The sequence below is a fragment of the Balaenoptera acutorostrata genome, chromosome 4 (genome assembly GCF_949987535.1).
Source record: "Balaenoptera acutorostrata chromosome 4, mBalAcu1.1, whole genome shotgun sequence".
In the NCBI taxonomy this organism is placed as follows: domain Eukaryota; kingdom Metazoa; phylum Chordata; class Mammalia; order Artiodactyla; family Balaenopteridae; genus Balaenoptera; species Balaenoptera acutorostrata.
This window is the reverse complement of record NC_080067.1, coordinates 110,943,137-110,969,848: the sequence shown is the minus strand read 5'-3', so window position 1 is coordinate 110,969,848 and position 26,712 is coordinate 110,943,137. Positions and strand designations below refer to the sequence as shown.

Genomic DNA, 26,712 nt, shown 5'->3' with positions numbered 1-26,712 from the left:
CCTGTTTTTCTGTAGATTCAATACAATGGTACACTTAAAAATGTGGATTAATGACTACACAGATTCTAGACATGAATTTGCTACTTACAACTCGTGATCTCACAGTGAGTTGATAATATTTTGTGTTAGTCAAAGGAAGGTAATAGCATTAAGAATCCACAAGGGGAGAAGATGAAGAAGCATTAGAGGAGAAAGAAGGAAATCAGGAAAGAAAGATTAAGGACAGATGGCCGTTGGTAACAGGGAAAGATTGCACCTTAATTGTTTTGTGTTACTACTATACTAAGTAGTAAAGAAACTGCTGTTGCGTCAGCAAGCAAAGTGATGTTAGGTGATCCCCCAGTAGGAAAAGAGTATTTAGAAGAGTGTACATTCCACAATAGCAACCTTCACGGAGAGGAACAGAATTAAATGACAAATGATTACCAGACATGGAGTTCCAATCCTGATATAATGCTGGTTTTCTGAAACAGGAAATTAAGGTGTTAGATAGAAAAACTACCTGATGATATTTTATGACATTTGTTTTATTCTCATTAACTGACAGATTAGGAAACACCTACAAGGTTTTAGCAGTTATTAGATTTATGTTTGTTATAGGTATTATTGAAGCATTGTGGAGTAGTACTTACAACTACTATAAAAAACTAGAAAATGTTTAGGCTATTTATAGAGTACAGGGATACTAAAGTCATAGCTTTGAAATTGACTCCCCATTACATACTTAGTAATGAATAACTTGGGGAGAAGAACAATGACTTCACTTTGTAAATATGCAACTAAATTTTATAAAGATAAGTTTTAAAGAATTCAAAAAGATGTTTTAAAATATTTGTTCAGCAATTAAAATTCTTTAATATTCTCATTAATAAAGTAGATGAATTATGTGATATTGCTGTTCTTTACAGTTTGGATATAACTACTGTGGGAGCAAGTTTCAATAAAAATATAATTCATATTTTGTGTGTGTGACACAGATAACATGGGCTTGTTGTAAGTCAACATATGGGATTATATAAAACAAGGCAAATATTGCCCCCCCCACCCCATTCAGTATCACCACTTGTCAGTAATCTTAACCATTTAGTGTGTGTTTTTCACCACATACAAACATATTGTACTTCGCATAGCACTGTTATTTTTCCTCAAAATACATTATATATATTTATAAATGTATATATAGAGAAACTTAACAACCTTGTAGGTGTCTCTTTTAATCCACACTTTTAGGGCACTTGAATAACTCCATAATATTGATGTGTCATAATTTTTGGACCATTGCACTTTTGCTGGACATTCATAGTATTTGCAGTTTTTTACGATTATAATAGTAAAATGAACTTCTTTTTACATATATCTTTATATATTGGCCATTTTGTTTCTGATATATTCATAAAAGTAGAATTTGTTAGATTAAAAGGAATACATAAAATTATTACTATTACTATTGAATATGTACTACATGAGCATACTAAGAAAAAAATTTTTTAAAATCAATGTATTCTATTACATAGATTCCTTGTATGCTTAAACAGAAAAGGTTGTAGACTCTGTCATTTAATATACATACCAGCCCAGGGGTTTGGATTATGATCATCATTAGTTAATGTCTAATTGATTAGGTACACCAGTGACTATCTTGATATTCAGTATTCAATGAAGCTCTTGATGTATCATGAGCATTACAGTAAAATGTGTGGCAGGTTCTTATTTACATTAGTCAATCCCATTGTTTAATAGAATTTAATCTGGAAATTGATAGTTTCTGTCTAACATATACTACCAGATTTTCAAAGGATGTGCACACATTTAATTTGGAAATTTTCAAATTTTATTGCTCTTCCTGTACAAAATAAGACTTGGAGAGTGTAGATGAAACCGGTGATAACTATTTTGCTGGTAATTTACTAGTCTTACAAGGAATGCTTAAAGAAGTTCAACAATATGTGCCCTCCCGCTCTTCTGCCCCCATCACTGTGTTAACGACAATAAATCATCTTTATTTTCTCTGTCGTAGAGTAGATGTGATGGAGTGGCTAGAGTAGCCACTAGAGTAGCGTGGCTGGAGTAGTGTCAAGCACATGATAAGAACTCAGTAAGTACTAGTTGATTGCATATTATTCAAATTTAACCAAGAACTTGAGGCCATGGACTTTTAAATTATTTGATTCCAACATTTAAACAAGAGAGATTTAAGCATTCATTCTAAATAGTATGCGTGTAAAACAAATGAAATCAAGTAACATATTAGAGGGGTAATCAGATGGAAGTCATGTCATACGTATCAAATGCATCACATCACAAGTTTAAGTCCTATTCTACTTCCTAGTTTTAGTCTTTACTGCGCTAGGTTAGCTAGTCTGATCCCAGGAACATCTTTGCATCATGAGATACCATATTATAGGTGCGTAATACAACTCAGTTTACACACAGAAAGAAAAAAAGGAACTATTATGAGACCCAAAGGCACACACATTCAATTGGTTTACATTTAATAAAGGTTATGATGAGATTCTTTAGGAAAAATGTAGACAAGCCTCTGTTGGTTTGGAGATATTAAACTGGAAACAGAAGTATTGACTAATTTCTTAAGGTCCTTTCTACCGTTTTGATTTCAGAAAAAACAAGTCAATTGCTTTATAAATTCATTAATTTTTTTCCAAATAGAAGTAAATAGAAGGAGGAATAGCTGTCCTCAAAACTATGTAAAACTAATAAGAGACAATTTTCCACTTATATGCATTTTCTCCCCAGTGCTGATAAGAGTATAGCAAATCTTTCAAAAACCCAATAAAACTTACAAGATGCAAGTTAGGTCCTTGTCTTCCGTAATTAGTCTTTCTAAAGGTAGAAAGTTAGAGTATGTTTCCAATTAAAGGCACTTATTAAGCTTATTTAAATATTACCTAATTTTAGGGGAAAGGGGCTATCTGTAGCTATGATGTAAATTTGGTTTGACAGAATATATATGCTTTTACATTGGACATAGGGACTAATAATCTTACAAAGAGATATAACTAGTAGAAAAATAAATCTAAATTAGTAAAGTTTTATTAATCTGTTGGAATTATGAAATATATGCTATTGACCCACAAAACAAAACATGCTTTCAAAAACTTCGGAAACAATTTTTGAAATTTATTTCTAAAAGTCACAGAGACAAAACTTTAAAAGAGACACATTTATACTAAGGATACATGCGTCAGCAAAAAAAATAAGCAAGGGAATACAAAAATGAACATAGTAAAATTTTAATGAATACAGTATTCTGGATACAAGTAGAATACCACTACATAAGAACTGTATTTACCTCAAAAGTCTATGGTAGTATGGATTGAGATAAACCAGGTTTAGGATAGTCACTTCACTATTCACATTTTAATCAGTGCTGACTAGAAGCCAAAGCAACTTATTTTAGGCTAAGATTTTCAGTTAAATTATAGAATGAATCTTCTATTTAATAAACATGTTTTAAGGTGATCTGTACTCATTTAAAGGCAGCTGGGGCAAGTCAAACCACAGAGAGCCCTTACAAAGACTAAGCACCAAATGACAAATTGTTTGTGGCTTTTGTTTGGGGCCACCTTACGTTTTATTTTGTTTAAATGTGTTTTCCATTAACATTTACATACAAATTCTTTCAGGCAAAAGATTTTAACATGGAACTTTCTGCTTAGCGATCTTGCCAACTGTTACTTGCAATAGTTTTTAAGCAATGAAGACTTCAGAACAATCCCAAGCCGATACTTAATTGGTTACAACTGTAAGATGCAGAACTTTTTAAGTATTGGTATTTTGGTCCCTGAAATTCAGTAGGGCCAAATGCGTTAACTGGAAGTAACATTTGTTAAAAAAAAAAAAAAAAAAGAAAAAAGTCTTACTCAAAGATGATAATGAATAAAATAACTATTTAGGCTCCAATACACAATCTTTCTAAATTTCCACCCTGTAAGAAATGATTATGTCTTTCAGGCTTGCTATATGCCCCAGAGAATCAAAAGAAACCAACAAGGAATTTAACATTTCAACAAGCTAGGAACTATTTACTGTAAGCATATAGTGAAATTCTGGAAGACATACTATCATACTTTGAGAAAACACTATTAACAGGTAAGCATGTGTTGAAGGCAGTTTATAAATGAAACATTACAAATCTTATGTTTATGCATACAACTTATAAAATAGAAAAAATGTGCTATTTTTCCCAATAGTATAGCATCACACTAACACTATATAGTTAAGATTGAGAGCTCTGTACACACGTCCACACCTCCACAGCAGCATATGCCTCTTAGACATTCTCCATTTGTTACCCAACGTATGCTAACCATGGTTTCACAGATTTGTACCAGTTTGAGCAGGCTAAGACAATCATTCTGCCTTATCTTTTTAACTATGAAGTAAAGTTAACCAGTTTCAGGGAACGAAAAGTTTCACAATCAGTAAAGAAACACATTAAACCTCTACAACAGGATGGAAAATGCTTCTAAGGACATGATATAATCCTAACAGGAGGACGGATTATGCCCCTAGATATACTGGATATACAAAAAGTTAGGAGCCTGGAGAAATACATTAAGCTATATGGGACCTAAATGATCATCAAATTAGTAATAACTGCTAGCAACTCAAATGTGAATTATTGGTATTTTTCTAGTACAACGTCATCCAGTTTATTGTTTAGGACTACTCAAAGCCATCCTGCCACTATGTGTTTGCTGTTAGTGCAAATTAATGTCCAAACAATAGGGAGCAGTCTGAATCACACGAAAGTCTTGAAAAAATTAGAATGATTGTATGTCTAACCTTATCTTTGTATTCTGAAAATACTGCTATAAAAATCAATTATTTTCCGAGTTTCTTAGATCTTGTACCATCTTAGATAATTCAAATTAAACATGGTTGCCTGCAAATTCTTTACTAGAGGAAGTAAAAGCAAAGTACATTTTGGTTATGTTTTGCCACTGGTTTCCTCTTGCATGTGCTTAACAAATGAGAGCACTATTCTGGGCATTAATTGTGCTACTTTAACATAACTGAACATGAGAAAAACTGGTAGCTCAAATTTTGACAAGTGATTTTTTTTTTTTTTGGTGGCAGACTTATTTAAAAACGAAAACAACAACAACAAAAAGCCCACATAAAATCTAAAATAAGATGGGCACTTTGACACCTCATACTAGGAACTTAAGTCCACCAAAAAAACTTAGACATGGAAAGCCGATTCTGAAAAACATAATATCTAATCTTCTTCTTATTCACTTTGGCTGTTTTTTAATGAAGACTTGTGGTAAAATGACTTCAAAGATAACTCCAAGTCACATAGGGCATCTTTTGTCAGTGCTTTGTAATAGAAATATACTTTATAAAGATTTTTAACTTGAATGGTTTCAAAGACTTTGACTTTTTTTAAAGCTCTACTCCAAGTTTTCAGCTGTTTAATTTTTTAAAAATATAATTTGGGTATCCAACAAAGAGGACATACCTGGGCTAAGCCACTTTAATAACCTTACAGGATAGTGGAATTCAGATAGAGATCATTTCCTGAACATGGTTGACCTTTAACAGATCTGATTATTTCCTCACCCAAACAGTTATGCAGGATACTGCCAGATCTTCATTACAAAAATCTTGCCAGTATTTTTAGACAATGGTTTACCATCTATGTTTAAAAACCTTATACCACCAGAGGCAAAGCACATAAAAGTGAAAGTAAGTAAACTTGTTTCTAGTCTATCTAAATAAACTCTTATAAAATCATGTGGAAAAATTAATGCATAAAAAGTAATTTCCTTATCATCTGATCTGTCAGCCAAAAAGTAATTACTAATTCTCTGTAAAAACAGGAAACTCAATCATAAAATGTCTACCTGTTTAAATTAAAATGCCAATCTTGAAGTCTTTTAACACCATGACATAAAAAAAAAAGTTTGCAAATTCAAAATGATGCTTGAAATGAAAGCTATGGTTCGAAAATTTGTGTTTATAGTACGAGACTAAAATCGTGTCACTGCAAAATTCCCGGTGGCTTTTGGCACTGACATTAAAAGATTTTAGTCTTTTGGTCACTTGAAGCTGCTACTAATACAACAATAAGCCTTTAAAAAAAAAAAAAGGAAAAAAGACAGTGAGGAACTGAAAGATAGTTAACTACATCATATACAAGTAAAGCATAGTCTGAAATAAACAATCATTTTCTGCTAGGAATCTGAAGATATAAGAATAGTTTCCCACCATCCCTTCCTTTTTGAGGATCCTCTAATCAGAAATAATTCCTTTAAGTTACTGTGAGTGGTATTGCCTGGCAGCAGCTTCAACTTCCTAGGCTAGTCTTCAATCCAAGTAATTAGGTAATCTCACAAGGAATAATCATACATGGCAATGGGGTAAAAAAGCAGGGCAGTTCTTCCATGCACAAACATTTCAGGAGAAAAACCATCAATTTTAAAGATAACCATCAGGTTTCAGGTATCCTAGTACACTCTAAACCCTAAGTTTTGCTTTACACCATTGGTGACTAAAATTAACAATATGTTTTGCAGTGAGGTTTCTTTTTTTGTTGTTTTTTTTGTTTTTTTTGCCTGCAACTATATATACATTGCAAAACTATTATGCATCACATGATTTAAAATGAAATAAATATAAAAATGAACCACACAATCAACACATAACTTTAATACTCCACATTATTTATCTTGATCACAATGGTGATAACCTCCTTGTCAACAATCTTGTGAGTTAAGGAGCTGATTCTCATTCTCGTATCCATCAGGCAGATATGCTCTCCTCAGTTGGTCTGACTTGGGTATGGAGCCTCCATTCTTCACATGGCGAGACAGGAAAGCACGGACTGCTGGGTGATCAGCCTTCTCAAGTGGGATGTTGGCTTCCAGGCACATTTTCACAAAGTCCTGGATAACACTGACTTTCTCTGTTTGCGCAGTACTGTTGCACTGAAGCGATGCAGTTAGAGGCCTCTGCTTCTTTCTCACATTCTGCTCTTCAAATTCTGCCTTCCTCTTGGTATGAGTCTTTGACTTGAGGTGGTCACTAATGGCAGACTTGCGAACATGATTCAAAACCACATTGCAAGAAGTGCAGAAGAGTTTTCCTCCATCTTCGTGCAGCTCACCTCCAAACTCAGTGACTCGATCCAGGGGAGTCACATACAAAGCAGTCTTAGAACGGTTTCGAGCAGGTGGTGCTGTCACTACAAATCTTTCCATTCTGACTTTGAATAGGGTTCTTTCAAGACAAGAGAAACAGAGTGTTATAACAACACTTCATGAGGGAAGGAATGATAAAAAGGTAGATATAAACATTTTAAGATTAAAGGCTTCACAAAACTTAATTCCAATTAATAGACTGTGTGTCTATTAAGTCTTAACTTACCTGAGATATGTTAAGGGAAGGCAAAACCAGAGCAAGTTAATAGTAACAACTAGGTCCATTCCTTGATTTTGATGAAATTCAAATAAATTCAAAGTATGAAAAAAGAACTATCCCAGATGTCACTATCCTTTAGAAAAACCTAACTACAGGTCAACATTTATGGTATTAATTGTATTAATCTCATCCAATTTAGATATGTGTTCAAGTTTAAAAGAACTTCTTTCCCTTCACAGTTCTGGGGCAACAGATTTTAGGGAAACAACTGCAAGGAACTGTGTACAAAGTTTGTTCAAACAGGTGGGCCACTAAACTGGCGTAATTCTACATGAAGTTGAATATAATTTCCAAAATTGTTCTGAGAAGAAAGAAAGTAAAAACCAAGAAAGAACACAGGCCAAATGCAATTAAAAGCAGCAACAATGATGTTAAATTTTAAAGTCAAAATACAGAGCTCAAAGTAAGTCATTTTTTTTAATGCATATACACCTCTACTAAGATACCTTTCCAAAAGGTGATAGACAAGCTATGTAAAGTGCCTTATCTAACACTTTTTATTCCATTAAAGAATAATATTTACATTTGCTAATATTTATTTCACTTATTTAACTATTAAGTTAGACCAAAATTAAGAACACAGTATCTTGTACATGACAGATGCTCAATCACAATTTGTTGATATGGAATAAGTTTTTATCTTCACTATTTTTCCAAATATTTAACTCAGAAGCAGCTTAATAATTTCTCAATTTAACCCCAAAACAAATTTTTGTGATCATTGCCAAAATCGTAAGGTTATGGGCACTGAAAACTTGAGATAACAGAAGTTGTTAAGTGATAACCATTTGTTCCCTGAGGCCATGCCATTGGATTAAGCTCTTACATTAACCTAGATATAAGAAGTTGAAATGAATTTGATAGAATTCAAGATGGAATTCTGTTCTGTTTAAATACATTAGAGAAAAATTCCCAGGTGTGCTCTGAAGAACTGTATAAGTGTAATCAAAAACAATGGAGTATTCCGTTAATCTATGCTACAGAATTCATAGCTGGTTACCATGAAATCTCTCTCAAAAGAATTTATGTATTAGACACCTGTGGACATAACCTCAGAGAAGAACTCAACATTCCACAGAAATTTTGGGAAGTATGATCAAGTTTAGGTTTTAATAAGTTTAATTCTTTTTTTTTTCCATTAAAAATGTGTTTAACGCAAGGCTCTTGTGTCAAATATTTAGGTTATAGGTTTTCAATGGCAGGTAAGACAATTCCTGCGTACTAAATAGTGAATTACCATTACACATAGTTGTACTTTAAGTTAATGGTATGTGTTTTATAATCATATAGCAAGTCAGTCCCAATTATAATTAATGGTTCTAAGCTATTTACGAAAAACATTACATATTTGTGCCCAGTAATGCTTAAATCATTCTATTTGAAAAGTCTTCTGTCTTTGGATTTCATACTCTAAAACAATTAACATGTTCGTTATTCTTTGAAGCATAAAACGCGCAATCACTTGTGCTAATATGAAAGGCCTACACATTCCAAAATCTTTTAAGTTTTAAAGTATATTTGTGTTACTGCAGAGGTAAATATCCACCCAGTAGAGGATGCTCGAGTTTACAGAACCGAAGAACGAAAGTGTTTTCCATAGAAGTAAAGATATTTTAAACGAGTAAGTTACAAAGTTAAGAGCAGGAATTGGCCAACAAAAAAAGCAAATCATTTACTAGATAAAAATAAAACTCAACAGAAGTTTTCAAGTTTAAATGTTTACCAGATTAGTTTCCAGTTTTTTTCGTCTTGATACCTAGTAGCGAAGGGTCTCCAGCGCAAAACCAAAGACGCATGAAATCCTGGCACTTTCAGTTTGTTCAAACCCGGAGATGCCTTCGAATCAGTTTTTCAACAAGTGATGGTGTGGAAATAGTTTCTGGGCTTGCACCCTATTTTCCCTGAGGTGCTGGGAAGTCATGCCTTTACTGTAAAACACGAAAAACAAATGGAAAGAAAAAACGGGGGAGGGGGGAGGAAAAAGGGTGGATGAAAAAACGAACAAGAACGTCCACAACAGCCACCACGCAGGTGTGCTTAAAATCACTCTAAGTCCACACCACAAATTCGGATCCCAACGTTCACCCCAACTCTCCTCATCCCAGTCCCTCCACAGTGGTGCGCCCGGATCTGCACCTCCCCGGGCGCCCAAGCCCCAGGGTTCGGGAAGAGGGAAAGGCGGGGCTCGCGACGCGCCCGGCGTCTAGACTCCCTCCTCCCGCGCGGAGCCCAGCACGCCGGCGCCCCACCGCCCCTGCCCGCTAGCTGGGCAGGGCCGAGTCCCAGCTGCCGGCCGTGGGCCCGGGAACTCGACAGCCGAGTTGGCGGCAGTCTCAAGGGAGGAGGCAGCAGGCGCCTGGCGGAGGCGGCCGCTGTCAGGCTTCCCGTCCCCTCCCTCTTCCTCCCGCCGACAACGGCGCCCCGGCCCCGCCCCCGGCTCCCGCTTTGGGACGGAAGGCCCCGGGCCCAAAGCCCGCACCAACGGCCGGGCCCACCCTCGGCCTCCCTAGCTCCTTGGTACCGTAGGATCGGGGCCGCCTTGAGGGGAAGTGGACGATACGCGGCCGGAAAGAAAAGGAAGAGGAAGAAAAGGAGGTGCAATGGGGTGAAGGCGGAGGACCAGTCGCCACCGCCGCCACCGCCGTCGCCGTTGCCCGATCGAGCCCCGCAGCGGCCGCCGTGTCCCCCGCCGAGCCCAGTCCTCCTGCGCCGCCTATGGGAGAGCTCGTAGGCGGTCCCCAGCAACCGCCGAGCAACATTGACCAACGGACCGCGGATCTAGCAAACAGACGGCTGATTTGGCCAATAGTAGTGGAAGGGCCGACATGTGCATGATTGGCAGCTAGAGTTCTCCAATGAAAACTGGGGGCGTGGGTGGGCGGAGCCGGAAGTAGAGCCAGCCGAGAGGCCCCTGTCCGGCTGGGGAGGAGGGAAGGGGGAGGGAACTAGAGGAGGAGGAGGAGGTTAGCCGAGGCAGCTACAGCGGCGGAGGCGCAGGGGCTGGTACGCGCTGGGCGGCGAGAGCCTCATGGCGGAGGAAGAGAGCGACCAAGAGGCCGAACGCCTCGGAGAAGAGCTCGTGGCCATTGTGGAGTCCCCGCCAGGCCCTCCCGGGCTTAGAGCTGCGGGCGAAGGCAGAGGTGGCGCTGGCGGCGGCAGCTGCCGTGGCGGCGGCGTCGGGATCAGCAGTCGGGATTACTGCCGACGCTTCTGTCAGGTGAGGAGCCCGTCGGCCGCCAGGACTTGTCAGCCAGGTCCTGGGCCTCCCTGCTTTTCCTGGTCTTCCCGTCTCCGAATTTGGGCTGTGTCCAGCGCTCGCGCCACCAGCCCAACAAGGAGCGTGAGGGTGAAGCTCCCCCCTCCACCTATCCGGCTTGGGGTGGGGGGCGGGGAGCGGGACAGGGATGACCTGCGCAGGTTTAGGGTTGCTGAGAAAGTGAGTTTGTCGGGGGTGGAGGGGCTGGAGAGAAGGAGGGCCAGCTGGCAGGAAAGCTCTGTACTGACAAGCCTCCCCTGCCCCAAACAGACCCCTTTCTGCCCGAGGGTCCCGCCTTTCTTGTGTTTCCTACCCTGTTTCTTGTCACCTCATTTGGAATCTCTGGCAACATTTCCTGCCTTCCCTTCTCCGCCCCTTGCCCCCGTATTCTCCCCTTTTCCGGAGATCGGAGGCTTGCCATCTCTCTACCGCCCCCTCTTCTGTCATCGCCACCCCTCCCCCTCTGCTAGGGTCTCCTGTCATCTCTTCACGAGACCCCGCTGGGCCGGTTCTCCAGTTGATTTAGGCGCTGACCCACAGTGATTTAGTTACTCTTTTGGGAGGTGGGGTTAAGGCAGTGGGATTGTCATCTTTCCTTTTCTTACCCCTTTCGCCGATACACGCAAGCTCTTTTCTAATTAACTGCTAACAGAGAAAGTAGCTTTCCTGAAACTATTGCTCCAGTTACATCACCACCAACCCCCTTCCTTTAAATTAGTGTATTTTATTTAGCTTGTTTAAAAAAAAAAAAGAAAAGTGTCTGAATAGTGACAGTAAATTATTTACTTTGTCGACTGCCACTAAAATTTGATGAAGTTTAGAATGTTTGACCATAATCAAATATTAAAGCACCAAAGTACTTGTGTAGGGGTGAAATTTGTGTTATCTACATTCACATCTACATATATTTATAGTTTAAACATTTTGTTCTCTTTCACAACACTCTTACTTTGCAAACTCTTCTGGAAAAAAAATTTAACTGCTCCTTTTCCACCCCATTCCTTTATTTGTTTATTATCTTGGCTGTATAGCGTTCAAGTCATGGCTCTACTACTTCTAGCTGTGTTATCTTGAACAAATTACTTCACCTCTTTGTGCCTTAGTTTCTTTCCTCTTGTGTCAAATAGGGGTAGTAATTAAAGGAATGAATATGTAAAGGTTTGGATCCTTTACATATTAATTAAAGTAAGGCATTAATTTCATTCCGGTAACAAGTAGGAAATAAAGTTAAGCAGAAGTGGGCATAATGTTTGATGAAATTTGATTTTATGTCTTTCCAAGCATTGAAAGAAAAAGGGTGGGGTTGACATATTCAGGTAAGTTTTTATACTTTAAACTGTTTTTTGATTTCATTCCCCCTTCCCCCAATAGATAAGTTGGTTTGACAGTGGAAATTGTCTTGGTGTAAAGATTATGTCAGTTTTCTTTGGCATTGCTCTCTATTTAGTGACTTTCTTAAAATTTTTTTTGTTGGTATTGGCATTCAGGATTTAGAGGTTCAGTGTCTTTACAGAGCTTGTCTTCTATGTTTTATATCTAGAAACCATGTTATTAGTAGACTTTGTATCTACAGGAGTTTTAAACTTCTGAAAAATTAGGCTACAGTTGCTCTTTTTAATATAGTCATAGAAAGTCTTTTTATCTTTTTCTGTATTTTGCTTTTTATATCATTAATGAGCAACTTGGCTTTGGTTACATTTAGCTTTGTAAATTTACCTGAACAGGTAACCCTTACTTGCTGTAGAATGGGAAATTTAATTTGAGGGCCAGAACATTTTTGGAGAACTCTTAATTACTCTTATTCTGTTTCTTGAAATCAACTTTAAGAACAAATGAATAAATTTAGTTTGTGAAATACGGTGTCCGAATAGTGACAGTAAATTATTTTAAGAACAAATGAAGTTGACTGTTTTATAAAACTCCACTACCTCCTAAAATATCCAGGGAAGCAAAACTAAACAGGAAGAACTTAATGAACTTTTATTTTATATTGCTAAATTATGAGTGTTATACTGACATACTTTCATGTTACCAACTTTTACCTGAACCCTCATAACATATTTTATAATACTCTAGATTACCAAATGATCTCTTCTTAGGGTTCTTGTCCTGGTTCCACCTTGTAGGTGAGCTTTGTGAAGTCCTTTTCTGTATTAAAACTTTTAGATGGAATAAAAGATTACCTGTATTAAGTTGAATTTTACCGACTGATTAACAAAATTCTAGTATAGTAACTCTGTTTTATTTGCCAGTAAGGGAAGCAGTAGATTATATAATCTAATTCCTAAAGCTTGTTTCTTTCTAAACGTTTGGTTTCCTAATGTTCGCTAAGGGTAACTTGCCTTCATTAGTAAATGACTTAATTGTGAGTAATCCATAAAATGGATAATACACACTTGGGTTGGTGACAGTTAACTAAATATATGAATTATACACACAGCCTTGTGAAGTTGAGAAGAAAGGCTCCAATTTATCTTCCTCCTTTTAGAGAGAAATATGAATCAAAATTTCTTGGCAGTTAGTTGTGTGGGTGAAGGGAGAGGAAGGAACACTTCTTTTCAAAAATGCTTCTGTGTCTTTTACCACAGGGAAAAGTAAAACGGAAGACTAGATAATGTAAGTGAAAAATTATGCATGTACTCAGTGTATTTGATGATATACTTTTCTATTTGAGAAACAATACAAGTATAGTAATTAAAAATCTCAAACTAAGGGCTTAGGCTACAGCATTTTTGAGATGATGGATTTGGGAGATTGAATGTGTTCATTTCCAGTTACACTGAATAATGTTACACTAACTGCCCCATCATATCCTCCTTTGGCTCTTATTAGTGGACTCTCAACAATTGCTTAAATAGAATTGGCACTTAGCTGATATTTAATTTCAGGATGAAAGGAAGAGGAATGTAATTTTTATTGAGGACCTACTAACTCTTAAGGCCTTCAGATAGGTCTTGTTATGCAAGTTACATAGTTGAAATTGAGGCCTGAACAAGTTAATTTGTCAGGTGAAGAAGCTGGGATTTTGGACCCAGCCTTCAATTTCTCCTGAACAACAGATTGAAATTACAGATGAATCCTCAAATAATTATAAAGTGATTTTTTTTTTCTTTGTCAAGTTGTACAAAGGAGAAAAAAAAGGTTACTGGAAGAACTCAGGGAATCATGGATGAAAAATTTAAAAAGTACTCTTTCATTATGCCACAGTATAAAAAATATTCCAAGAAACAGTTAATTATTATTTCTCTGACTTGTTAGGGGCTGTGAACATTTCCCCAATTCCTGAAGTTTGTGGTAATTCAACTTAATTTTGTTGCTAGATATATTGAAATATTTTTTATCATAAATTGTAAACTAAGCAAGTAAAGGTACCTTCTTAGTTCAGTGCCAGAATGTATATAATGAATGATAAATAAGTATTTCTGGAAGCACTTTGATTTGTTGACTAAAATAGACTTTAAAATTATTTCTTATTACAGTGGGGTTAAGTAGCCATCCCATGAGGATGTCAGGAGTATAAAATGAGAGAATGAACATGAAGTGCTCAGTACTATACCTAGCACATAGATAGGCTTAAATAGATAGAAGCTATTAATATTTCTTTCATGTGAAATCCTCTGAAGGTTTAAGAGGGACATTAGAGATAACCTAATCTGTAGGTCACTTTGAGTTTGTATACCACAATCAACTTTAGAGAGAATTTAGAAATGTTACAATTCTAAAATTCTGTTATTTAACTAGAAAAGCCAAATGTTCCTGATGAAGCACTAAATGATTTGCAAAAACAACTACATTTTTTTTCAGATTTTATTTCCTGTAGGGGACATTGGGCAGTGTCGGGAGATATTTTTGATTGTCTTAATTGGGGGGTTGCTGCTGGCATCTAGTGCGTAGAGGCCAGAGATGTTGTTGAACACTCTGCAATGCACAGGGCAGCCCTAACAACAAAGAATTATCTGGTCCAAAATATCCATAGTGCCAAAGTTGAGAAACCCTGCTATAATCTTACTTTGGAACCCTTAGTGGATACTTTACATCTTAAAAAAAGTCTTTAATGATCCTCACATAATTTTAAGCAGCTACTGGGTACCCGGCGCTTTAATAGATAAAGAGATAATCTAACAGAAAAAGGGTTCGCTTCATAGTTTTATAGAATACATGCTAATGCCTCTTACTTTAGAGAAATTAAAATTTAATTGTTTTAGGAAAATACAAGCTTTATCTCTTAGTCTTGGTATAAAATTTACATAATGTTTATAGTTTCTTGAGCAGTTTCTTAGGGTATAATAATACATTGTTACTAGTCTTGGAACTAATTGGAATTATTTTTTGATTTGCTATTACTTTTTATATGTGTTTTACATGTACTTGGTTTAATAAGTCATATATAACTTAAATATGAGGAATTGCATTTTGCTGCTAGTAGAGACCTGACTTAAACAGCTCAAACAATAGTACACATTTATTTCTCACATGAAAAGTCTTGAATGGATAGTGTAGGGATGATATGGTAGCTTTATCATCATTTTACCATCATTCACTCTTTCTTATCTTCCTATCTCAAGTTTGCCTTATGATCCAAATAATTGGTGAAGTTCCAGCCATCACATCTGAGTTCCATGTAGCAGGAACAGGGTGTCTCTGGGGTAAGCCAAAAACATCTTGCCCTAAGTTCTACTCAGTAACTTCCATTTCCATCTTGTTAGCTATTCCCATCTGAAAAGAATGTTAGGATTTGGGTTTTTTTTTTTTTTTTTTGTATTTTTTTCCCGATAAACACATGTCTATGATTCTATTAATAAGGAAGAAAACAAGAAGATATTGTAGAGGCAATTGTTGTTTGTTTGTGTTTTTATTTTGTTTTTGATTTTCTATTTTGCCACTGGTTATAATTTTATTATATAATATAATATTTTTTAAATAGCAGTCATTCCCTGTCCCTTTTCTTCCCTGCATCTTCCCCAGAGGCAATTACTTGCAGCTCTTTTAGCAAGTATGATATTTATCTCCATGTTATTTATTTATTATAATTATTATAATAAGGAAAAACAAAACAAAATGAACCCTGGATCTTGTTGGCTGTGTTTGGGGAGCTAATGCTTTGTTGTTATTTATGCTTTTTTTATGTTGACTTTCAGAATTGAATAGTGCTAATTGTTCATAATGACATTATTTGTAATACCAAATTATTGAAAACAACCTTTAGGCCAAAGTTAGGGGAATTGCTACATATAATGGAACCCTATGTTCTCCTAACAGTCGTGTATTTAAAGAATATTTATTCATATGGGAAACTGTTAGTGGTATAATAATGACTGAAAAGACACAGATGACAGGTGATTTCACTTTTGTAAATAAAAAAGACTGAAAATAAACATACCAAATCGTTAACAGTGGATAATTTATTAGTGATATGTTTATAGCTAAATTTTTTTCTTTACATTTATTTATTTTTTATGTTTTCTTGATTAAACCTACTATCTTTATAATCAGAGGAAAAATAAAATATAAAAAATACATTTTATTTTTTTCTCTCCCTATTTCACAGATTGCTTATTTTCTGTGAATAAATGCAAGAATATTTTGAGCATGATGAAATTTTAACTCCTTGTTTCTCAAAAATAATGTTCATTACTGCTTTCTAATAACCACTCATGACATTGGCTTGAAGAAATTTATCTCAATTTTTGTAGATAAGATAGTAGAAGAAAATATTTTTAAATGAAGTTCATTGCGTTAAAATTTTTATTGATACCATTATTTTGCAGTTCTGCCAAACAGAAGGCACCAATTGTACTGTTATTGTTGGCACAGAATCTTTTTGATTTTCTTGCCAAAATGTGGTCAACTATACCTTAGCAGTTACAAACAAAAGCAAAAAGAAAACTTTAAATTAAATTTAAGAAAGCTATGGTAAAATGTGTGTCTGGTGATGTATTTGAAAAAATAAAACATGATCAATAAAATATGGTCAATTAATATGCCATTTAAAATGTATATTAATATATAATGGAGGGACTTCCCTGGTGGCGCAGTGGTTAAGAATCCACCTGCCAATGCAGGGGACATGGGTTCGAGCCCTGGTCCGGGAAGATCCCACATGCTGCGGAGCAACTAAGCCCGTGCGCCACAACTACTGAGCCTGCGCTTTAGAGCCCGTGTGCTACAACTACTGAGCCCGCGTGCCACAACTACTGAAGGCCGCACCCCTAGAGCCCATGCTCCACAACAAGAGAAGCCACCGCAATGAGAAGCCCGCGCACCACAATGAAGAATAGCCCCCACTCGCTGCAACTAGAGAAAGCCCGCGCACAGCAACGAAGACCCAACACAGCTAAAACTAAATAAATAAATAAATAAATTTATATTAAAAAAATGTAATGGAAAGGCTGTTAGGCCATTTAAGATCTAATGTAATTTATTTAACTAAATATTAATTTTAGTTACACTGTAAATACAGCAGTACCTAGTCTGTTTTGGAGAGCATTTTTAAGGTTTGTAATTTCGAATGAATCTAATACAAGGTAATCTTCAGCTGTCATGTAATATATATCACATTTATTTTTTAGCTCCTTTTTCCTCTGACAGGTCAGTTCATCACTTCAGCAGTACACTCTATTCAGTTTGGGTCTGCTCTCTAGGATGAGACCCAGTCAACATCACCTGGTTAGAGCTATGGTGGAACACTTGGTGGCAACTAAATATGAGAGGAGGTCAGTCTGTATAAAGTGCTACATAAGATCCTAAAGTTCAGTACATTGACACTCTTGTACCAACCTCTTAATACCCTCAATTCTCCAAAACAGCCATGAATGTGAAAATAGCTGAAAGGCTTTCCATTTAAACAGTAGAAAAAAGAGTCATTGATGTTAGGGTTGACACTTGTTGTTTATAGTGTTGGCCCTCCATATTCACAGGTTCTGCAGCCCCGAGTTCAACCAACTGGACATGAAAAAATATTGGGGGGAAAAGTTCCAGAAAGTTCCAAAAAAACAAAACTTGAATTTGCTGCGCACCGGCAACTATTTACGTAGCATTTACATAGCATTAGGTATTTAAGTAGTCTAGAGATGATTTAAAGTATATGGGAGGATATGTGCAGATTCAAATATTACATCATTTTATATGAGAGGCTTGAGCACCTGTAGATTTTGATATCTGTGGGTGGGGGTAGGGGTTGGGGGGTGGTCCTGGAGCCAGTCTCCCAGATCCTGACGAATGACTGTATAAGGCACTGGGCATATAATGATAAACAGGCATTGTCTCTGTTTTTGTATGTAGGTATAACTTTGATAAGTTCTATGAAGAAAAGGTATCATACTATAAAATGCAGGCTAATAAAAGGCATTCTTGGGCAAGTTGAACTTGGCTGAGATTCTTTGGTTTAGTTTGAACATGTTGAATTTAAGGTGCGTATCTTCACCGAAAAAGAGATCTTAAAGATGGCTAGATTTACATAATCCAGAGCTCAGAAGTGAGATCTGGTCAATCATAGTTGTGTGGATGGTATTTGAAGCCGTGTGTGTGAATGAGCTCACATAAGGAGATAATATAGAGTGAGTAAAGAAGAGGACTTAGAAGTGAAGCTTCAGAAACTCCATAGTTAAATGGCCTGGTAGAAGAGGTTGAGTCTTCAAATGAAGTCTGAGAAGGATTAAAGAGCTTGGAGAAAACCAGGGAACCATGGTGTCACAGAAGACAAGAAAAGAGGATATTTCAGGATGGAGTGAATAGTAACTGGCATCAAAAGCTAATGAGATACAACCATTGAATTAACGTGCAGGTCTTTGGTGACTTTAAGCAGAGCTGTTTTGATGTAACGATGGGAGCAGGAGTCAGACTGGAGTAGTTATTCAGAGTTGAGTGATATACTGTAATTGATCAGTTAATTAACTTTGAGAAAGAAGGGGATATCCTCATTTTCTGGCTACATTTGTGGTAAAATAGAGAAGTGAAAGGAGAAGAAGTTAGAAAAGTAGTTGTATCAGTAGATATTAATAGATAAGTGTACAACATTGTTCTGTGTACCTTGAAAATATGTATACACATATGATACCCCAATAAAACATGTACACAATTTATTAATATATAGTTCTATAACTAAAGTTTACTAAAATTAACCCATATCTGTTTTGGTTCCCCTAAAGTTGAAATGTTCTAAATATTCGCTAATCATTGTTGCCAGTGATTTGATATGTGTGTGTTATATTTTTAGTATCTGGAAGATTTATTTTATTGGAGTGCTCTATATATGTATATAACTTATATTTTGAGTGTTTTCCATGTGTCAGGTACTGTGATCAGTCTTTCACCTGTTCTGTCTCATTTAATCCACTACCCAACAGGGTATGTGCCATTATTCTCATTTTACAGATCAGGAAACTTAAGACCAAGAGAGGTTAAATGGTTTGATTAAGTCAGGTTAGAATCCTGGCCCGTCTGTTAAGAGCCCGTGTACTTAACCATTCCAATATACACATATAATGTATCTAGGAATATGCATTTGGTGTCTGTTATAGCATCTGTGCATATGTATTGATATGTACTACAGCATACTTAAGCAATTATTGACCGAGTAAAAGTAGTGATTTAAAAAGACTCAAGGCAGCAGAAACTAAAGATGTTCATGAATGTAAAAGAGAGGGAAAAAAATGAACTTAAGCTATCAGAGGTTCCCTGTAAGATGTGATTCTCAACCTTTTAATTTTTTCCCCCAACTTACCTGAGTGGGATATGCTTCGCTCTGAAGCAGTGGTTCACTATAATGGTTATTTTTTAAATGCAAGAGTTATGATGATTACAGACCTGTTAACTTTATGTTATTACCTTGTGTTTTGAAGGCTGGAGGGTATGGAATATATTTTAGATGTTTTTCTTAATGATTAAAATTTTAAAGTTTGTTTCTCCATATTATTTAAGATTCAACCTTGAATATCTTGAAATCTTACTAACCCAGAGCACAGTGGATGTGCATTTTTAGACTTTATTATCTATCCTTTACCATGTTTTGAAAGCTTTTGCCAAAGATCTTTCAGATTATAGAACTTGTTAGTAAAGTTTAAGATTTATATTCCATGCTCATGAGGGTGTGGTGAAATGGATATCTCATTTTCAAATGGTGGGAGCAGAAATCACCACAACCTTTCTGAACCATAATTCATCAAAATATATTAGAAACTTTAAAAATAATTTGTACTTTTTGACTTATAGCATTAATTTCTGAGGAAATATAAATTTGGATTAAAGCGATTTATCATAGCATTAATTGTAATTAATGAAAGGAATGAGTTGAAAATGGAAAAGCAACCAGAACACCTAAAACAGTTGAACATTTTTCAACCCTCATAAACTAAAATATTATTCAACCTTAAAAAATGATGTCCTCAATGACTATATAATGATCTAGGAAAATAAAGTACAATGACAAAAAAATTAGGTGGAAAAATTTGTTTGTAGCAGGATTATACAGTTTGAATATAGGCTGGTCCATTCTCACCGTATTTTAGAGGGGGAAAGTGCTGTAAAGAAAAATCAAATGAGCTATTTCACTAGAAACAGGATTTCTTGATGATAATCCGTAGGGGCCATTCGTGTACTTCAGGAAGTCTGTGAACACTGAAATTATTTGCAAAAAAAGTTGTATTTACATTTCCTTGGTGAGCGGGTCTAAGTTTTTTTGTTTTTTTGTTTTTATCACATTCTCTTAAGACTTTCAAAACTTGCTAAACAAGCACAGACCACAATCATCCAAACATACCAACAGGTTATGAACCTTTGCTGTAAGCCATTGTGACACAAGCAGCACTGCCTACTTTTGCAAATAAAACTTTATTGGGGTTTGCCCTTTCACTTCTGTGTTTTCTATGGCTGCTTTCACGATGTAGCAGGGTTAAGTAGTTGAGATGGAGAATGTATGGCCCATAAGCTGCTTTCTGGCCCTTTCAAAAAAAGTATGTCAGCTCATGTCCTACTTTCTTATTTATTCTTTTCGACAACCCTGTGAGATAGATAATATTTTTATCTTCATTTTAGATGAGACACAGAGAGGTTAAACAGCTAACCCCAAGTCACACAGCTAGAAAAGAGAAATTACCAAGATGTTAACAGTGGTTATATGTGGGCAGAATAGGCAGAAAATGATGGATGATTTTTTTTAAGTATCCAGATTCACTATAGTGAGTGTACATAACATAATCAAGCGGGGAGAAAGTTGTGAAAAAAAATTAGATAAAACTGAGTTATGAGAACCTTAAAACTCATTCATCCTTTTTTATTATATTGATTTGCTACATTTCATCCTGTGTTTGTAAAGAGCAGATACGCTATTTCTGCTTCTCTTTTTGGGACTTAACTCTTATGCAGTCCTTTCTTAACGAGATTTTTTTGAAAAAAATAAATTATTCTGTTATTTATTCTGTTGATAGTTTCTTAAAAACTATTAACTGAAGCCATTTTGTCCTTTAACTCTTTTTTTATTATTATTGTTGTTAAAATTTTATTATTTTGAATTACTAGTTAGCCTTTTTTTAATTGAAGTATAGTTGGTTTACAGTGTTGTGCCAATCTCTGCTTACAGCAAAGTGACTCAGTTTTACTATATATACATTCTTTTTTTAATATTCTTTTTAAAATATTGTTTTCCATTATGGTTTATCCCAGGAGATTGGATATAGTTCTCTGTGCTATACAGTAGGACCTTGTTGTTTGTCCATTCTAAATGTAATAGTTTGCATCTACCAACCCCAAATTCCCAGTCCATCCCTCTCCCTTCCCCCTTCCCCTTGGCAGCCACAAGTCTGATCTCTATGTCTGTGAGTCTGTTTCTGTTTTGTAGATAGTTTCATTTGTGCCATATTTTAGATTCCACATATATTTCCCTTTAACTCTTTTTTTAAAAATTAATTAATTAACTTATTTTTGGCTGCATTGGGTCTTCATTGCTGTGCGCGGGCTTTCTCTAGTTGCGGCGAGTGGGGGCTACTCTTCGTTGTGGTGCACGGGCTTCTCACTGCGGTGGCTTCTGTTGTAGCGGAGCATGGGCTCTAGGCGTGCGGGCTTCAGTAGTTGTGGCATGTGGGCTCAGTAGTTGTGGCTCGCGGGCTCTAGAGCACAGGCTCAGTAGTTGTGGCGCACTGGCTTAGTTGCTCCACGGCATGTGAGATCTTCCCGGACCAGGGCTTGAACCCGTGTCCCCTACATTGGCTGGTGGATTCTTAACCACTGCGCCACCAGGGAAGTCGCCCTTTAACTATTGAGATTCTTTTTTTTTTTTTTAAGTTAAGGAATTATTTATATGCTGCCTACTATATTGGAATTCTTTTTAAATTATTTTATTTATTTATTTATTTATTTATTTATTTATTTATTTATTTATTTTTGGCTGTGTTGGGTCTTCGTTTCTGTGCGAGGGCTTTCTCCAGTTGCGGTGAGCGGGGGGCCACTCTTCATCGCGGTGCGCGGGCCTCTCACTGTCGCGGCCTCTCTTGTAGCAGAGCACAAGCTCCAGACGCACAGGCTCAGTAGTTGTGGCTCACGGGCCCAGTTGCTCCGTGGCATGTGGGATCTTCCCAGACCAGGGCTCGAACCCATGTCCCCTGCACTGGCAGGCAGACTCTCAACCACTGCGCCACCAGGGAAACCCTACTGAGATTCTTTATCCTGTCTTTTATATTTTGAATTTAACTTCAACAACTATTAAGTGCTCATAACTTAATAGGTGGTCATAAAATGCTGCATATGTGCCTGTCTGACAATATATACATAACTTACTTTTTCTTAATATCAGTCAATTGAATTATCCTTAATTATCTTAGGCATAGATCTAGATACATAAAAGTGTTGTAGAAGATATTCCTGAAAGAAAACATAGGCTGTGTACTATGTGGAAAGCTTCATCCTAATGATTACAGGGGATTTAGGGAGGAAAAGGTCACAACCCCTTCCCTCAAGGAACTGAATCATCTAGTAAGGGAGAAAAGGCATATCTGACTACTGTAAATGCTGTTACGACCTTGATCCAAGCTACAGTTGTCTTTCCCCTGGACAATTTTATCTCCCTGCTTTTAGTTTTTCTCAGTTTTTTCTCCACACAGCCAAAGTGATCCTTTTAAAGATATGAGTGAGGTCTCTTCTAAACCTTCCATGCTTTTCTATTTCAGGGTCAAAGCCAGAATTCTTACCATGGACTGCAGGGCTTCGTGATCCAGCCCCTGTCTAGCTCTTTGACTTGTCCCCTATTACTTTTTGTCTCCACTACTTACCTTCAGCTACCCTAGTGTTTTTGCCCCCTCTTTCAACTTGAATAACTATTCTCCTGCCACTTGGCCTTTGTTTTGTCTGCCAGAAACATGTCATTTGGATCAAATGAATTGTTTCCCATTATCAAGTTCACAAAGAGAAATTAAAATCTAGAGTCCCAAAGAGGTTAAGATACAAAATTCTTGCCTTCCTGGAATATTGTTTAATCAGAGACAGAGTGTGCCTGTCTGGTTAGGGCTGGGGAGTTTTCAGGAGCTGTAGCTTGGTCGTGTTCCTCTGACTGGGAGTGGCTTCTTTTACACCTCAAAAGGAAAATTATTTAACCTCCAATCTTACTTTTTAAAGAATCCGGAAGGTCCGTGGGCAAACACTTAATACTTTACCCAGCCAACCCCCATTAAATTTAGAAACGCTAGTAATTCCTTGAACTTAGTACATAGTACAGTTGACTCACATCACTTTCGCCAGTAGGATTTAGTGATATCACTAAAGATGGATATTAGAAGAAAGATGGGTGCACAAAAAACAGGGTACCAAGTCAGTTTTGGTTTCAACTTTACCAGGGTGCCAGTCAGTTATGGCAACTGCCAGTGTCTATAACTTGTAAAGTTTTACTGGGAAAATTCATCAAGTGGTTGTGCCACTGTGTGCTTATGATATTTTTCTGAGGGGTGGAAGTACTTTACCTGAACGTTTCTACTTCCTCGAAAGCTGTGTCTGAATTTCTGTCTTGCAGAGTTTATAAATTTCCATGGATTACAGCCGCAGGCACCAGGTCATACTTGATGTCTCTTCCTTTAGATTTCCTTTATATTAAAAGCTTTTACTTTCCATTTTATCTGTGTTGTCCTGGTACTCCTGTGCTACAGTGAGTATAGATTCTGTTTAGTGGCACAATTTCTATACTGCCTCTTGCAAAGAGTGTATCACTTACTTGTAGTGTGTAAAGCTCAAAGTATAATCTCTACAAGGCCCCACAAGGCTCCAGCCTTGCAATTTCCATAGCTCTAATGTTCTGCCCTTGTCTCTGGACTTCTGTGTCCCCAACCTGTGCCAAGTCATTTTTAGCCCTGTGCTACCTTGGCTTTTGCCACTTTCCCTGAAATTCTTAGGCCTATTGAGCTAAAATCATAAAAGCACTCCTCTGGTGTCCCATATTTGTATTATTTGGATAATAACCATAAATGGGTACCTGAAATGAAGCTGCTTTTAATGTTTCTGATGTCTGCACTCATAGGAGTCCAGTAAAGACAGTATCTCTTCAGCCACTTGCTTCTCTAGACCCTTTCTTTATTCTGCTTTTAACTGTTATAGGCCTTACATAATTTGTTCTACCTCATTGGCAGTGTAAACATTCCTTTTTGTCACGTTCCTTTCAGCAATAATAGGATATGCCATTTCAGATAAACATAGTTGGTTTCTGTTTTTGTTTATATTTTAGCCTGTTCTTAAGTTGGCCCCTCTTGTCTTCCTTTCCCTTTCTCTTTGCTTTTGGGCTTAGGTTTTATTATTCTTCAATTATGTCTTGTAAGATCTGCCATAATGTCAGAGATGAAAGTCAAGGAATTCTGCATTTATCAAAAAAGCATTCATTATCAAACAGATTTTCCCAACTCTCTTCTCTCAGGTTTAAGGAAGTCTTACCAGCTCAACATAAAACCTAGGTCTGACCTCTTACTTTGTTTTTCTTCAGATTTGCTTTTCCTTGTCCACTCCCTGAGGCCTAACTTTGAGTTCCTGGGGCACTTTTCTTTGTGACACCATGCCATACCATACATTGCCCTTGGTAATAACTAGTAATTTGAAATGCACCTGAAATTCTTCAGGTATTTAAAGGTAATCTCTCAGCTTTTTTTAACCTTTCAAATCTGTACATATTTTATGTTACTGTATAGCAGTCGCAGTCTTCATGGTGTGGTTTTTTCACTTTTATTATGTACTTTCTGTCAATTTCTTTAAAATACCATCTTACCATACTTGAATTTCCAGTTCAGTTCACCGAGATTTCCATCCTACAGTTACCTGCTATCCCTCTGTTAGATACCTTTGGAATCAGTCACCCTTCACTTCTGATGAGTAGCAACTAAAATACTTTTTTCCCCCATTCCATCTTTAGGAACACATAGTTCTGGTATATATATTTCCTTTGTCTTTTTTCATGTCTGACTAGTCTAGCTTCTGATATTGAACTTTTAAGGAAGTCCCTCTCTTCTTCCATATTAACATGGCCTCCTTTTATTTATTTATTTTAACTCTTCCACTGTTATTTTAATTGAAAGTTTATCATCTTTTTAAAACAAATTTAGTTCTTCTTGAGACTAAGCAAACCTGGTACCTAAAGTTAGTTTTTGAGGCATATGCCTTTTAAGTTTCCCTTTTGGCTTTGACTTTGTAATAATTCCATTGAACTTTCCTTCTTCCTCATCCTAGGAAAGTGATTTATGCCCTAAACAATAAAGAACCTTGACCCTTCTTTATCTCTGCACTTAATAAAATCCACTGGACATCTTCACTGAACTCAGATAAAATCTTGACATCTATAGCTTTGATTAAATTTGTGTACATATCAATCTCAGAAGTTACTGGAGATTATATTATGACAGTGACTCTAGAAGCCTTTGGACAAGTCACATGAATATAAGAGCTGTTCTCTGAGAACAAAATTAAGAGGGACAGAATAAAGTCAGCTGATCTAAGACTAATAAATATTAACAATTTAAAGTCTAGACACTCACACACTAGTGTGCTAAGACCCATATGGAACTTAACCAGCTTTTCAGTTTAATCCTCTGGCTTGTAGTCTTTGTTGAGAAACCAGACAGAATGAACAAAAAGGATTTCCACCTACTAATATCTAAAAAACCTATATGGCTAATGGACATTTAAAAAATTCAATAATTATTGCCTCAGCCACACCTGCAATACCATCTGTGGCCAGGCCATGCTAATTTTTTTTTTAATTGAAGTATAGTTGATTTACAATATTGTGTTAATTTCAGATGTGCAGCATAATGATTCATTATTTTTGCAGATTATATTCCATTATAGGTCATTACAAGATAATGGGTATAATTCCTTGTGCTTTATGGTATATTCTGTTGCTTATCTCTTTTATATATAGCAGCTTGTATCTGTTAATCACGCACCCCTAATTTGTCCCTCTCCCCTTCCCTTTCCCCTTTGGTAACTACCAGTTTGTTTTCTGTATCTGTGAGTCTGTTCCTGTTTTGCATATACATTCATTTGTATTATTTTTTAGATTCTACATATATCATATAGTATTTGTCTTTCACATATTTCACCAAGCATAATATTCTCTAGGTCCATCCATGTTGCCGCAAATGGCAGTATTTTTAAATTTTTTTGTGACTAATATTGCATTGTATATATATGCCACATCTTAATTCAGTTATCTGTTGATGGGTACTTGGGTTGCTTCCATGTCTTGGCTATTGTAAATAGTGCTGCTGTGAACATCAGGGCACATGTATCTTCGAATTAATGTTTTTGTGGGCTTTTTTCCATATATATACCCAGAAGTGGAATTGCTAGATCATATGGTATTTCTATTTTAGTTTTTTAAGGAACCTCCGTACTGTTTTCCACAGTGGCTACACCAATTTACATTCCTACCAACAGTGTAGAAGGGTTCCCCTTTCTCCATATCCTCTCCAGCATTTGTTATCTGTAGACTTTTTGATGATAGCCATTCTGACAGGTGTGAGGTGATACCTAATTGTGGTTTTGATTTG

The 26,712-nt window shown here is 36.6% G+C and overlaps 2 protein-coding genes across 3 annotated transcripts in view; one reads left to right on the top strand and one right to left on the bottom strand.

Moving 5' to 3' along the window:
* Positions 1–3,235: 3,235 nt before the first annotated feature.
* Positions 3,236–10,174, bottom strand: CGGBP1 (CGG triplet repeat binding protein 1). The gene is made up of 3 exons (XM_007164088.3): positions 9,968–10,174; positions 9,170–9,374; positions 3,236–7,245 (listed from the first exon to the last, which is right to left on the bottom strand). The coding sequence occupies exon 3, from the start codon at positions 7,224–7,226 to the stop codon at positions 6,723–6,725; it is 504 nt and encodes a 167-aa protein (XP_007164150.1). The 5' UTR covers positions 7,227–7,245; positions 9,170–9,374; positions 9,968–10,174; the 3' UTR covers positions 3,236–6,722.
* ZNF654 (zinc finger protein 654) overlaps positions 10,152–26,712 on the top strand; it is a 94,103-nt gene continuing 77,542 nt past the window's right edge. For both annotated transcript variants that reach the window (XM_057545101.1, XM_028164675.2), the window contains exon 1: positions 10,152–10,663. In XM_057545101.1, coding sequence (XP_057401084.1) covers positions 10,475–10,663 — 189 coding nt within the window. In that variant the 5' untranslated portion in view covers positions 10,152–10,474. The remainder of the gene's footprint in view (positions 10,664–26,712) is intronic.

Excerpts from the sequence above, each read along its gene's own strand:
- CGGBP1 (XM_007164088.3), bottom strand. The coding sequence starts at position 7,226 with ATGGAAAGATTTGTAGTGACAGCACCACCTGCTCGAAACCGTTCTAAG.